We start from the raw sequence: 15,134 nt of genomic DNA, 5'->3' as shown, positions 1-15,134 counted from the left end.
ACGTTAAGAGACCATACAATAAGTGTCAGGGGCCCGAGACTGTTCAACTGCCTCCCAGCATACATAAGGGGGATTACCAATAGATCCCTGGCAGTCTTCAAGTTGGCACTGGACAAGCACCTAAAGTCGGTACCTGACCAGCCGGGCTGTGGCTCGTACGTTGGTTTGCGTGCAGCCATCAGTAACAGCCTGGTTGATCAGGCTCTGATCCACCAGGAGGCCTGGTCACAGGCCGGGCCGCGGGGGCTTTGACCCCCGGAACTCTCTCCAGGTAAACTCCAGGTCTAGGATTTTCCAGGTGTATATAATCATGTATCTCTCCCGCCTGTGTTCCAGGGAGTACAGGTTCAGGAACTTCAAGTGCTCCCAGTAATTGAGGTGTTTTATCTCCGTTATGCGCACTGTGAAGGTTTTCTGTACATTTTCTAGGTCAGCAATTTCACCTGCCTTGAAAGATGCTGTTAGTGTGCAGCAGTATTCCAGCCTAGATAGAACAAGCGACCTGAAGAGTGTCATCATGGGGTTGGCATCCCTAGTTTTGAAGGTTCTCATTATCCATCCTGTCATTTTTCTAGCAGATGTGATTGATACAATGTTATGGTCTTTGAAGGTGAGATCCTCCGACATGATCACTCCCAGGTCTTTCATGTTGGTTTTTCGCTCTGCACAATAAACTAGCCACTTCGGTGGCAAACTCTAAAATCTCTGACATGCATCGCTACTCCACCACCCTTCCTGTTGACCCTATCAACAACAAGAATGGTACTGGTGCAACAAGAATTGTACCTGGAGTTTACCTGGAGAGAGTTTCGGGGGTCAACGCCCCCGCGGCCCGGTCTGTGACCAGGCCTCCTGGTGGATCAGCGCCTGATCAACCAGGCTGTTGCTGCTGGCTGCACGCAAACCAACGTACGAGCCACAGCCCGGCTGATCAGGAACTGTCTTTAGGTGCTTGTCCAGTGCCAGCTTGAAGACTGCCAGGGGTCTGTTGGTAATCCCCCTTATGTGTGCTGGGAGGCAGTTGAACAGTCTCGGGCCCCTGACACTTATTGTATGGTCTCTTAACGTGCTAGTGACACCCCTGCTTTTCATTGGGGGGATGGTGCATCGTCTGCCAAGTCTTTTGCTTTCGTAGTGAGTGATTTTCGTGTGCAAGTTTGGTACTAGTCCCTCTAGGATTTTCCAGGTGTATATAATCATGTATCTCTCCCTCCTGCGTTCCAGGGAATACAGGTTTAGAAACCTCAAGCGCTCCCAGTAATTGAGGTGTCTTATCTCCGTTATGCGCGCCGTGAAAGTTCTCTGTACATTTTCTAGGTCGGCAATTTCACCTGCCTTGAAAGGTGCTGTTAGAGTGCAGCAATATTCCAGCCTAGATAGAACAAGTGACCTGAAGAGTGTCATCATGGGCTTGGCCTCCCTAGTTTTGAAGGTTCTCATTATCCATCCTGTCATTTTTCTAGCAGATGCGATTGATACAATGTTATGGTCCTTGAAGGTGAGATCCTCCGACATAATCACTCCTAGGTCTTTGACGTTGGTGTTTCGCTCTATTTTGTGGCCAGAATTTGTTTTGTACTCTGATGAAGATTTAATTTCCTCATGTTTACCATATCTGAGTAATTGAAATTTCTCATCGTTGAACTTCATATTGTTTTCTGCAGCCCACTGAAAGATTTGGTTGATGTCCGCCTGGAGCCTTGCAGTGTCTGCAATGGAAGACACTGTCATGCAGATTCGGGTGTCATCTGCAAAGGAAGACACGGTGCTGTGGCTGACATCCTTGTCTATGTCGGATATGAGGATGAGGAACAAGATGGGAGCTAGTACTGTGCCTTGTGGGACAGAGCTTTTCACCGTAGCTGCCTCGGACTTTACTCTGTTGACGACTACTCTCTGTGTTCTGTTAGTGAGGAAATTATAGATCCATCGACCGACTTTTCCTGGTACAAGAATGGTACTGGTGCAACAAGAATGGTACTCGTGCAACAAGAATGGTACTGGCACAACAAGAATGTTACTGGTACAGCAAGAATGGTATTGGTGCAACAAGAATGGTACTTGTACAACAAGAATGGTACTGGTAAAAGAATGGTACTGGTACAACAAGAATGGTACTGGTAAAAGAATGGTACTGGTACAACAAGAATGTTACTGGTACAGCAAGAATGGTATTGGTGCAACAAGAATGGTACTGGTACAACAAGAATGGTTCTGGTAAAAGAATGGTACTGGTACAACAAGAATGGTATTGGTATAACAAGAGAGAGCGGCGGTATACAATGTCTCTTAGGGATGCTGTTGTTGTGTCCTTCAGCATCACAACAACACTGTCAACAGCACTGAACAAACCATCTCGCTTGTCTGAGCAGCACCAATAAATACACAGTTTTTCACTATTAATCCTCGACCCGCTGATGTATGAGGTAGGCAGGAAAGGTTCTCTATAAATGTTGCATTGTATGTGTTCGAAATTTTGACATTAAATGTATAAAAAATTTGTGTTCCTCTGCCATGTGAAGTTTAATTTAATATGTTTATTATGCACCACATACCCATCCTGTGGGCGGTAATCAAAAGATTACAGAGGTATATAATGGGTCTAGGGACTGGACTCCCACAGTTTTGATAGTTGAACTAGGTACAAAGGTAATGAATTCACAAGTTACAAAGGTAACATGTGAATAATAATATATTTCTGCAAATACATGTACAAGGTATACAGGTCTAGCCTACATCTGGAGTTTACCTGGAGAGGGTTTCGGGGGTCAACGCCCCCGCAGCCCGGTCTGAGACCAAGCTTCATTGCAGATCAGGGTCTGATCAACCAGGCTGTTACTGCTGGCCGCATGCAAGCTGACATACGAACCACAGCCCGGTTGGTCAGGTACTGATGTTAGGTGATTGTCCAGCGCCTTCTTGAAGACAGCCAGGGGTCTGTTGGTAATCCCCTTTATGTATGCTGGGAGGCAGTTGAACAGTCTTGGGCCCCAGACACTTATTGTGTTGTCTCTCAGCATACTCGTGGCGCCCCTGCTTTTCATCGGGGGAATGATGCATCTCCTGCCGAGTCTTTTGCTGTCATATGGAGTGATTTTCGTGTGCAGATTTGGTACCAATCCCTCCAGGACCTTCCAAGTGTATATTATCATGTATCTCGCCTGCATTCAAGGGAATACAGAGCAAGGACCTTCAACTGTTCCCAGTAATTTAGGTACCTTATTGCACTTATGTGTGCTATGAAAGTTCTTTGTACACTCCAGGTCTGCAATGTCACCAGCCTTGAAGGGGGCCATTAGTGTACAGCAGTATTCCAGCCTAGAGAGCACAAGTAATTTGAAGAGAATCATCATGGGCTTGGCATCCCTAGTTTTGAAGGTTCTCATTATCCATCCTATCATTTTCCTAGTGGATGAGGTAGATACATTGTTGTGATCTTTGAAGGCGAGATCCTCTGACATTATCACTCCCAGGTCCTTCAGATTACTTTTCCGCTCTATTGTATGGTTAGAATTTGTGGTATACCCTGACACATTTTTAATTTCTTCAAGTTTTCCATATCTGATTAGTTGAAATTTCTCCTCGTTGAACTTCATATTGTTTTGAGTAGCCCATTCGAAGATTTGGTTCATGACCACTTGAAGTCTCACAGTGTCTTTGATGGAGGTCACTGCCATGGTAATCCGGGTGTCATCTGCAATGGAAGACATGGAGCTATGGCTTACATCTCTGTCTGTGTCAGAAATGAGGATGAGGAATAGAATGAGAGCGAGTACTGTGCCTTGTGGAACAGAGGTTTTTACCATGGCTGCCTGGGACTTTGCTCTGTTTACTATTACTCTTTGTGTTCTATTTGTCAGGAAGTTGTAGATCCATCTACCAACTTTTCCTATTATTCCTTTATCCCGCATTTTGTGTGCTATTACGCCATGGTCACACTTGTCGAAAGCGTTTGCAAAGTCTGTGTATGCTACATCTGTATTTTATCCTCTACAGCATCCAGGGCCTTGTCATAATGGTCCAGTAGCTGGGACAGGCAGGAGCAATCTGCTCTAAACCCATGTTGCTCTGGGTTGTGTAATTGGTGGGTATCTAGGTGGTTGGCTATCTTGCTTATTAGAACCCTCTCGAAGATTTTTATGATATGGGATGTTAGTGATGTCGGTCTGTAGTTCTTTGCAATTGCTTTACTGCCACCTTTGTGGAGTGTTTACCTGGAGTTTACCTGGAGAGAGTTCCGGGGGTCAACGCCCCCGCAGCCCGGTCTGGGACCAGGCCTCCTGGTGGATCAGAGCCTGATCAACCAGGCTGTTACTGTTGGCTGCACGCAGACCAACGTACGAGCCACAGCCCGGCTGGTCAGGAACCGACTTTAGGTGCTTGTCCAGTGCCAGCTTGAAGACTACCAGGGGTCTGTTGGTAATCCCCCTTATGTATGCTGGGAGGCAGTTGAACAGTCTTGGGCCCCTGACACTTATTGTATGGTCTCTTAACGTGCTAGTGACACCCCTGCTTTTCATTGGGGGGATGTTGCATCGTCTGCCAAGTCTTTTGCTTTCGTAGTGAGTGATTTTCGTGTGCAAGTTCGGTACTAGTCCCTCTAGGATTTTCCAGGTGTATATAATCATGTATCTTTCCCGCCTGCATTCCAGGGAATACAGGTTCAGGAACCTCAAGCGCTCCCAGTAATTGAGGTGTTTTATCTCCGTTATGCGCGCCGTGAAGGTTCTCTGTACATTTTCTAGGTCAGCAATTTCACCTGCCTTGAAAGGTGCTGTTAGTCGTAAGCCTCTTGCTTTAAGTGCCAAGTTAGAGGATGGTGGTGTGCCATTCTGATTTTATTCAATAAACACCCTGCCACTCACCTCTCACACATTAATATTAATATTTTAAGGTAAGTAATAAGTGTACTCTGTGTGTATCTTACCTTTTATTGTGTTTTTAAGGCCTATTTCTATTGCTAACTTAATATAAGTTAGTGTAAACTTGTTGTCTGGCATTTATTGCATATTTTATATGCTCTGATAATAATACTTGTGGAGCCGGGTGGAGGGACAACATTACGTTTTCTCTGTTCAGCCATCAGAGAAAACGTGTATTAATCTGCGTTTGGCCCAGCCACTCCCCACTTCGCTTTTGTTTACAATTTTCGGCATCAATTATTCATTACTTCTACCTTCGTTTATGATGACATCTAAAGGTAGTTGTTAGAAATGATTAAATTCAATGAACAAGGCATGTCGATGTTAATAATATGGCTCTGGGCCACAGTGTAGGTAGCCGGTAGGTATAGCCCAGGCTACACCTACCGGCTACCTACACTGACTTTATACAAATAAATACTACTCACCTCTCTTCCTATATTAAGACTACACATATTTTTAGGTAAATAATGAGTGTACTGTATGTGCATTTAACCTCTCTGGGATGTTTTAAATATCGTATATGAAGTATGAGACGGGGAGCCAGTGCTACCTATACCTGGGCTACCTGCACCTGACTTCCTACAAATAAGTACTACTCACCTCTCTCCCTACATTAAGATTACAAATACTTTAAGATAAGTAATGAATTTACTGTGACTGTATTTTACTTTGTGTGTTTTTAATGCCTAATTCTATTACTAACTTAATATAATTTAGTGTAAACTTTTTGTCTGGCATTTATATGCATTTATAAATGGAAAAAAATGGAGTTCTGCCTTCCGGCGATGTCTGCTTTCCGGCGACGGCCTGGAACCTAACCCGCCGTATAAGTGGGGCCCTAGTATATATATATATATATATATATATATATATATATATATATATATATATATATATATATATACAGCAGGGCCCTGCTTTACGGCGTTTCACTTTACGGCGTTCCGCTAATATGGTCATTTCAAATTATGACCAAAACTCGCTATACAGCTCCCCCCACCTGACTTTCTAATACGGTCACTGCGCCCCACCCTATTTGTTTACATTCTTCGTGAGCTCAGTAAGCACTAAGTCTCTCCATTTTGTCTGGAAACTCCAAAATTTCAAATTTTTTTAAAAGTTATTTCATATTTTATATATACTCTGATAATTATACTTATGTATACCTGTACTTAAATAAACTTACATACTGTGCTGGCATGCAGGTACACATTAAAATCAGTAAGAGTGTCTTATGTCTCCAGACGTCATATTAGTAATGATAATAATAATCATCGAGTCTGATTTAAATGTCGTATATTACGTTAAATACACATTTTCATTAATCCATCTATGATATTTTTTCAAAATTATATAATAAACACGATACATAACATAAAAAGATGATAAATACACCCCACAATAGAATAAATAAACATAAATATGAGATGTGGTAGCAGACGACTTGCACAAGTGATGCCATATTAGAAATGATAATAATAATAATAATAATCACCGAGTCTCATTAAATGTTGTATATTACGTTAATATACACATTTTCATTAATCCATCCATGATATTTTTTTCAAAATTATATAATAAACACGATACATAACATAAAAAGATGATAAATACACCCTACAATAGAATAAATAAACATAAATATGAGATGTCGTAGCCAGATAACTTGTACAAGTGACGCCAAGAATAACATTTTCTCTAATCTAACATAAGAGAAAATGTGTTACTGGGGGTAACTGTAGAAAATTATTCCTTTCGTATGTATGTAAGTAAGTTTATTCAGGTATACACAAATACAGTTACATAGATTATCATACATAACAACATATGTGTAGAGAACCTAGGATAACCCAAAAAAGTCAGAGTGACTTATTTCCATTGCCTTCACTCAGAGCATCATTTCTTCTCAAAATGATGTTACATGAGAATAGGATTGTTCTTCTTTATTTATTCTACCGTATCAATGTAGAGACAACCTGTACACAATGTAACTTGTACACAAAACAGACGTGTACACTTTGTTTACAAAACTTACCATCACCTGGTTTGTTTACATAACTCTGTGCCTGTACTCTCTCATGCACTCATTCTTTCTCTCTCTCATTTATTCGTTTTATCTCATTTACTTACTCCTGACCCTACATTAAGACTACAAATATTTTAAGGTAAGTAATGAGTGAACTGTATATACATTTTATCGCTCTGGGATGCTTAAATGTAATAGAATATTATGTGTAGGTGGGTTGGCCTGGTATGGTAGCCCGTCTGACTACCATACATACCACACTTGATTTTTTACAATAAATACTACTCATCTCACCCTATATTTTAAGGTAAGTAATGAGTGAACTGTATATACATTTTATTGCTCTGGGATGCTTAAATACCATAGAATTGTATGTGTGGGTGGGGTGGCCTGGTATGGTAGCCTGGCTGACTACCATACATACCACACTTGATTTCTTACAATAAATACTACTTGTCTCACCCTAGATTAAGACTATAAATATTTTAAGGTAAGTAATGAGTGCACTATGTGTGTATTGTACTTTTTTATTTTTTTTGATGCCTGGTTCTATTGCTAACTTAATATATGTTAGTGTAAACTTGTTATCTAGTGTTTGTATGCATTTGTAAGTGGAAAAAAAGGGTGTTCCACTTTACGGCGGTTTCCGCTTTACGGCGGTAGCCTGGAACCTAACCAGCCGTATAAGTGGGGCCCTAATATATATATATATATATATATATATATATATATACAGGGAAACCGGTTATTTTTATACAGCCAGACTTGAGTCCTGGAAATGGGAAGTGCAATGCATGCACTGTAAAGGAGGGGTTCGGGATATTAGCAGTTTGGAGGGATATGTTGTGTATCTTTATACGCATATGCTTCTAAACTGTTGTGTTCTGAGCACCTCTGGAAAAACAGTGATTATGTGTGAGTGAGGTTAAAGTGTTGAATGATGATGAAAGTATTTACTTTTTGGGGATTTTCTTTCTTTTTGGGTCACCCTGCCTCAGTGCGAGATGGCCGGCTTGTTAAATAAATAAATAAATAAATATATATATATATATATATATATATATATATATATATATATATATATATATATATATATATATATATATATATATAATATGAAACAACTTAAAAACACTTGAAATTTTGGAGTTTCCAGACATAATTGAGAGACATAGTGCTTATGTAGCTCACGGAGAATGTAAACAAACCGGGTGGGATGCGGTGACCGCATTAGAAAGTCAGGTGGGGGGGAGCCACATAGCGAGTTTTGGTCATAATTTGAAATATCCGTATTAGCGGAATGCCGTAAAGCGGAACGCCACGAAGCGGGGCCCTACTGTACAATGGCAAATAATAGACTCTTAACTGTGTTGCACCAGAAGCTTTCAAATTTACTTAAAAGTATGCATGTCTTTGTCATACAAGTTAATATCTGCTAATCTCTTGTTTTATTTTGCAGCATGACCTTCTCTCAGGAAATTGTGCCTGGTTCACCAGTATCCAGAAATACTACACATGTATAGTTTCTGCAAGCAGTGACATAAAATAGACCACATTATCAGCCCCTGTTACCTAATGCTTGCTGTAACTATGTGCACACAGTTTGATGCCTGTAGGTGACTCTTCACTCAATAGAATCCTGTTGTGTATCACTACTCACTTATTTAAAGCTTCATGATCAGAGATTATTGACATGCAATATTAACTTATGTAACATAAATTTACCAGCTACTGAAGTAAACTTACATTGCAAAATAATTTTTTTATTAAATTTTCTAAATCTTTTTGTACCAATAATTATTGACAAATGAGAGCTCTTACAGAAGAAAAACCATATAGGTGTTCTAAGTGCTTGAAAGATTTCAAAAGCAAATTATTTCTAATAAAACACATGAGAGTTCATACAGAAGGGAAACCTTACAAGCATTTATTGTTTCTCAGAAAACTGAAAAATAAATCAACTACTTTAAGACATATGAGAATTCATAAAAAAGAGAAACCATATATCTGCTCAGAATGTTTTAAAGATTTTTCACTGAAGTCAAGTCTTTTACGACACATGAAACTTCATAAAGGAGTGAAGCCATTTAAATGTTCTGATTGCTTAAAAGATTTTTCACGTAAATCACATCTGTTAACGCACATGAGACTTCACACAGGAGAGAAACCCTATACTTGCTCAGAGTGTCAGAAATACTTTTCAGATAAATCAGTTCTCTTAAGACATATGAAAGTTCATACAGAAGAGAAACCATATATTTGCTCAGAGTGTCAGAAGTGCTTTAAACGAAAATCAGAACTAATACAACACTCGAGAGTTCATACAGGAGAGAAAGCATATAAATGTTCAGTGTGTTTACAAGGTTTTTCTCGTAAATCAATTCTGTTAACACACATGATTGCTCATACTGGAGAGAAGACATATCAGTGTTCTGAGTGCCCTAAAGACTTTCCAGAAATATCGGGTTTAAAAAAACATATGCATGTTCATATAGGAGAAAAATCACATCAATGTTTGGAGTGTCTAAAAAACTTTAAGCAAAAATCAGATTTAGTAAAACATGTGAGAGTCCACACAGGTGAGAAGCCACATCAATGTTCAGAATGTTTAAAAAGCTTTATTCGAAAATCAGATCTAATGCAACACTTGAGAGTTCATACAGGAGAGAAACCATATCAGTGTTCAGAGTGTCTAAAAGGCTTTCAGTGTAAATCAAATCTTTTAACACATTTAAGAATTCATACTGGAGAAAAACCATTTCACTGTTCTGAGTGTCTAAAAACTTTTTCAGGAAAATCAAGCTTATTAACACATATGCGTGTTCATACAGGTGAAAAACCATATAAGTGCTCTGAGTGTCTAAAAGATTTTTCACAAAAATCAGATATGATAAAACATATGAGAATACACACAGGTGAGAAACCATATAAATGTTCAGAATGTCTAAAAGACTTTACAAGAAAATCAAATCTAATAAAACATAGAGTAGTTCATACAGGAGAGAAACCACATCAGTGTTCAGAGTGTCTGAGAGAATTCTCACATAAATCAGATCTTTCAATGCATAAGAGAGTTCATACAGGAGAGAAACCATTTCAGTGTTCAGAGTGTCTTAGAAAATTTTCACGTAAATCAAATCTATTAATGCACAAGAAATCTCATGCAGGAGAAAAACCGTTTCAGTGCTCACATTGTTTAAAATATTTTACAAGAAAATCATACTTAATGAAACACATGCAAACTCATACACTGGAGAAATGAAATAAGTAATTTTTGAATGTCTTAAGAGTTTTCACAACAAAATATCATGCAACACATGACAGTTCATGAAGAGCAGGACCCATAATGTTTAAGTCATCACTTCCTCTTCAGTGGGGGGGCTCCTTGCTGTGGTGAAGAGGCTCTTCGATCTAAGGAATTGAACCTTTTAGTCGTCTTCCTCAGATCAAACCTAAATGCCCCTCACTCCTCCCTTCACATACCATCTTTCCCATTCCACCTTTTTTCCCCATCCCTCCTCTCCCCTCTTCTCCATTTCCTATGTTCGTCCTTGAGGGATCTCCCCTCGGAAATTATAGCTTTTGGTTTGAGGAAAGAGAATTGTTATCCATCCCATTTTGCTGAGGTTCCTCGGTGGTGGTGTTTGCTGGGTCGTCTAGGGATGTGCTGAGCCTCCCTCTGGAGTTCTTCAGGGTAGCTTTAGGTGTGTTCTTAAGGTGACAAGTGTATCTCTGGAGGCTGCATATCAGTTTCAGGAGGTGGTGGCTGACTGGCTGGCTGACTCTGGCTGGCTGGCTGGCTGACTCTGGTTGGCTCTCTCAGAGAGGTCCACTCATATACCTGATCATCAGATAGACGAACAGGTATTACACGTATCAGAATCATCATGGCTGCACAAGTGGGGAGATATGACTGTGGCCAAAATGCATATATTCCTTGCCACAGTTATGCTTATGCCTCATATCTACAAGCACAGTACAGCACTTAGGCTTTTTTTTTTTTTTTTGGGTTATCCTAGGTAATTTACACTATGTATGATAATTGTACTTATGTATACCTGTGCCTAAATATACTTACTTAGCCCTTGATTCTGTTAAAGGAACACCTGTTGTTCAAGCAATATGTGCCAAGCAAACATATTACCTTGATATAAAAGTTTTTGTGGCTTAAATTTTTCTGTTCCCTGCCACAGTCATACTTATGTGTGTGGAACAGTGAGAACAAATAGAAAACATATGCCAAGGTTCACTGGTGGCAGTACTGATGGTGCCATACACCATCAGCAATGTTGAGTGACTGCATTGTCAGCAGTGTAGAGTGCCACTCTGTATGACACCATGCTTCAAAGAGTTTTGTATGCTTCAACACTAATATAAACATTGCTGGGGCCTATAAATAAATTGTATATATTTCTAGACAATAATACGTGACTGAGGCAGGTGGACTTGTTCACCTGTCAGGGTGTTTGTGACTGATTACTATTTCTGTACCTAATATTTGTGTCAGAACAATGATTTGCTATGAAATCACAAAATCTATTATAATTTGTAACTATCAAAGCATAAAAGCTATGTAAATTAAATAAAAAAGTAAAAATTTATATTGGCACCATTTCTGCAAATGGCAGTACTCCATGTTGCTGTCATGTGAACATTCCATGCCAACTTCATGGCCTTATATATTGATAAGTATTGATGCAATTTTTTTTTTTTTTTTTTTTTTTTTGGGGGGGGGGGGGTCTTATTACACAAAATTAACCTCTGTTTTTTTTACACACACACACACACACAAAAAAAAAAAAAAAAAAGCAAAATACAGTGGACTCTCAACTAACGATATTAATTGGTACCTGAGAACGAATATCATTAGTTGAGTTTTTTTAGCGCTAGTCGAGGCAAAATGTTAGCGTTAAAATGTATCGCTAGTCGGATTTAACGTTATACGATGCCATCGTTGGTCGAGGGTCCACTGTATATGGAGTGCTAGCAGATGCGTAGATCAACTCCATGACAGTTAAAGAGTTGAAATCTGTGTTTCAAGGTAACTGACGTACAGGTCTCCCTCCACATTTACGAGGGTTAGGGGATCCACATTTACGAGGGTTAGGGGATCAAGAACCTTGCGAATGTTGAAAAATCACGAATGTTTGGTGCACAAATATATTGTAGGGAAATATAATAATAGCATTTACTTAGCCAACAATACTGCTTCCTTAACATATTGAATCATGAACAATCATAAAACACATGTAAACATAGTAGAATATTGTACTAGTGTCAGCCCTTTGGTAAAGAAGGTGAGAAAGACTATAGAATTCAAAAAAGAACTTGTAGCACTGTACCAAAGTGGAGGAGGAAGAGAGAGGGGAGAATGTGCCTTCTTCAGTGATTCAGTGATTCTACGATATGTACGATACTAAAGCAGCACATGTTGATAAAGGCTATAGTACCAGCCAGCAATAAAGTGTAGCATTAACAGTGTAGCAAGTAAGTTAAGCGATTAATTGATAGAAAAAAGACAGCATGAACCTAACTCCTCCAATGTTGGAGTTATATAGGACTGCTGACAACACTGCCGCTTCTACCGCCTCTGCTGCCGCCTTCACCATCACTATGTATGGCTTGTGCTCTCAGTGGCCCTTACACACCCAATAACAACAACACAACAACGTTTGTGACATACTTAATGACATATTTATTCATTCTAGAGTATATGTTATATTTCTATGTATTAGATGAATTGTGATAGAGTTGATATTAGTGTTATATTGAAGGACTATCTTGTCCTATCCCCAAACAAACTCTGCTACCACCACAATTCCTAACATACATAATGACATATTTTAAATATGATTGGGCGACTGGGTATTCACAAATGTTCGAAGCCTGCGAATGTAGAACTCGTGAATGTGGAGGGAGACCTGTACTAAATTCTTTACTTTTCAACCGATTTCTCCCCATGCACTCTTTTTCAGACTATAGTATCAGCTAAGCATTCTTGCAGCATGTTGGAAGAAATATTTCATTTCTTGTTCTCAAGAAGGGTTTACACATTGTCAGTGTGCAAAACTCTGAGGAAGCTTGCACTCTTTCCATTCTCAGCACCATTAATGATATTCCTGCTGAGGAATATCGTTAATATCTTAGCACCATTAACGATATTCTTCCTGAGGAACTGTTGTTCTTCATCATAACATCATTTAACCAGACTTTCTAACATGTGATGCAGACATTATGGAGCAACTTCAGTTCCAGGACCTTCGGATTCTTAGATACTGCTTGCCTGTGGGCAGGTACACTATTCTTGTAATATAGCTAAGCTAACATGACTTAAGAAATCGTAATGACACGATTGCAAATAAACCATACCCCCGGCCGGGATTGAACCCGCGGTCATAGAGTCTCAAAACTCCAGCCCGTCGCGTTAGCCACTAGACCAGCTAGCCACAATAAGATCTTATTGTGGCTAGCTGGTCTAGTGGCTAACGCGACGGGCTGGAGTTTTGAGACTCTATGACCGCGGGTTCAATCCCGGCCGGGGGTATGGTTTAGCTAAGCTAACTTTTGACTGCCATGAACTTCCACCCTCTGTTTATATAATTAGACAGTGCTTACAACTATGAGAATTGATCTCTACACTACAACAGTGTAGAAATTGTTGGCACATTGGCCACCCAGCAAAATATTAGAGGTCAAAGGCAGAATTCTCAGTCTGTGGTGCAGCTAACCATAGCAGTCCATCCTTCAGCTACCCTCCCACTTGCCTCAACTGTAAATAGGCACACCCTGCATATTCTCACTTGTCCAGTTTTTTTAAGAGAAGGGGAGATCCACTGTCTTACAGAGAAAGAGGGGTTTCTCTTATGCCATGGCAGTTTTCCATCTTCAAGGTACTCTCATGGTTGTCTTATTCCAGAAATGCTAGACAGTCTCAAACCTTTGTAGTACCTACTTCCATAGTCACCTCTGTGGTACCTACTTCCACAGTCACCTCTTTGGTACCTACTTCCACAGTCGCATTTGTAGTACCTGCTTCCACAGTCACCTCTGTAGTACCTCCTTCCACAGTCATCTCTGTAGTACCTTCTTCCACAGTCACCTCTGTGGTACCTACTTCCACAGTTACTTTTGTGTCTATTATTATTATTATTATAATCAAAAAGAAGCGCTAAGCCACAAGGACTATACAGCGCTGCACGGCAGGAAGGAAGCGAGGGCATCAGGTGGCAAAAGGGAGATGGATGAGTAATAGGTTACGGATAACAGCAGGGCAGTGGATGGTGAAAGGGTAAAGGGCAGCAAGAGACTGAACTAGAAAGGGCTGAGGGGAGTGCGAAAAGTATCATCAGAGTTTGTGGAGTAAATCAGTCGTTGTCAAGAAGTCAATGAGAGAGTCAGGATTAAAGGAGGGTCCATCAGCAAGAAGGGAAGGTAAAGAGAGAGTAGTAGAACGAAGACGACGTTGGAGGTAAATTCTGCGTGCTCGTTGATATAGAGGGCAGTCTAACAGAATGTGGCTAATCGATACTGGAACTTGACACTGCTCACAGAGAGGAACAGGGTGCCTCTCCATGAGATACCCATGAGTAAGACGAGTGTGACCAATGCGAAGGCGGGAGAGAGTGGTCTCCCAACCTCGGCACTGATGACAAGAAGACGGCCAGTAACCTATGCTCGGTTTAATAGAATGAAGTTTGTTACCGAGCAGAGTTGACCAACGTTGTTGCCAACGGGTGCGAAGGTGGGTAGCTATTGCAGCAAAATAGTCCAGAAATGGAACACCTCGATAGGAAATTGGTAGGTCATGTACTGCTGACCGCGCAGCAGTGTCTGCCTGTTCATTGCCCTGTACGTCGACATGACCAGGGACCCAACAAAAAACAATATCTTTATGTTTGGTAGAGATACGGCGTAGCCAAAGTTGGATACGGAGAACTAGGGGATGAGATGTATCAAATTTTCATATAGCCTGTAGAGCACTAAGGGAGTCTGAGACTACTACAAATGATGACACAGGCATAGATGCGATATGAATAAGTGCTGCAAGAATGGCATACAGTTCAGCAGTAAAAATGCTAGCTGAAGATAGTAAATGTCCCCGCACGACGCTGTCTGGAAACACTGCTGCGAATCCGACGCCGTCTGAAGACTTAGAGCCATCTGTGTACACAGCGGTGGCATGA

At 40.4% G+C, this 15,134-nt stretch overlaps 1 protein-coding gene across 1 annotated transcript; it reads left to right on the top strand.

Moving 5' to 3' along the window:
- Positions 1-2,301: 2,301 nt before the first annotated feature.
- LOC138851418 (zinc finger protein 84-like) lies at positions 2,302-11,666 on the top strand. Its single transcript, XM_070080516.1, has 2 exons — positions 2,302-2,426; positions 8,411-11,666. The coding sequence occupies exon 2, from the start codon at positions 8,759-8,761 to the stop codon at positions 10,211-10,213; it is 1,455 nt and encodes a 484-aa protein (XP_069936617.1). The 5' UTR covers positions 2,302-2,426; positions 8,411-8,758; the 3' UTR covers positions 10,214-11,666.
- The last annotated feature ends 3,468 nt before the right edge of the window (positions 11,667-15,134 follow it).

The sequence above is a fragment of the Cherax quadricarinatus genome, unplaced genomic scaffold (genome assembly GCF_038502225.1).
Source record: "Cherax quadricarinatus isolate ZL_2023a unplaced genomic scaffold, ASM3850222v1 Contig552, whole genome shotgun sequence".
NCBI classification, from domain to species: domain Eukaryota; kingdom Metazoa; phylum Arthropoda; class Malacostraca; order Decapoda; family Parastacidae; genus Cherax; species Cherax quadricarinatus.
This window is presented reverse-complemented; position numbering and strand designations above follow the sequence as displayed.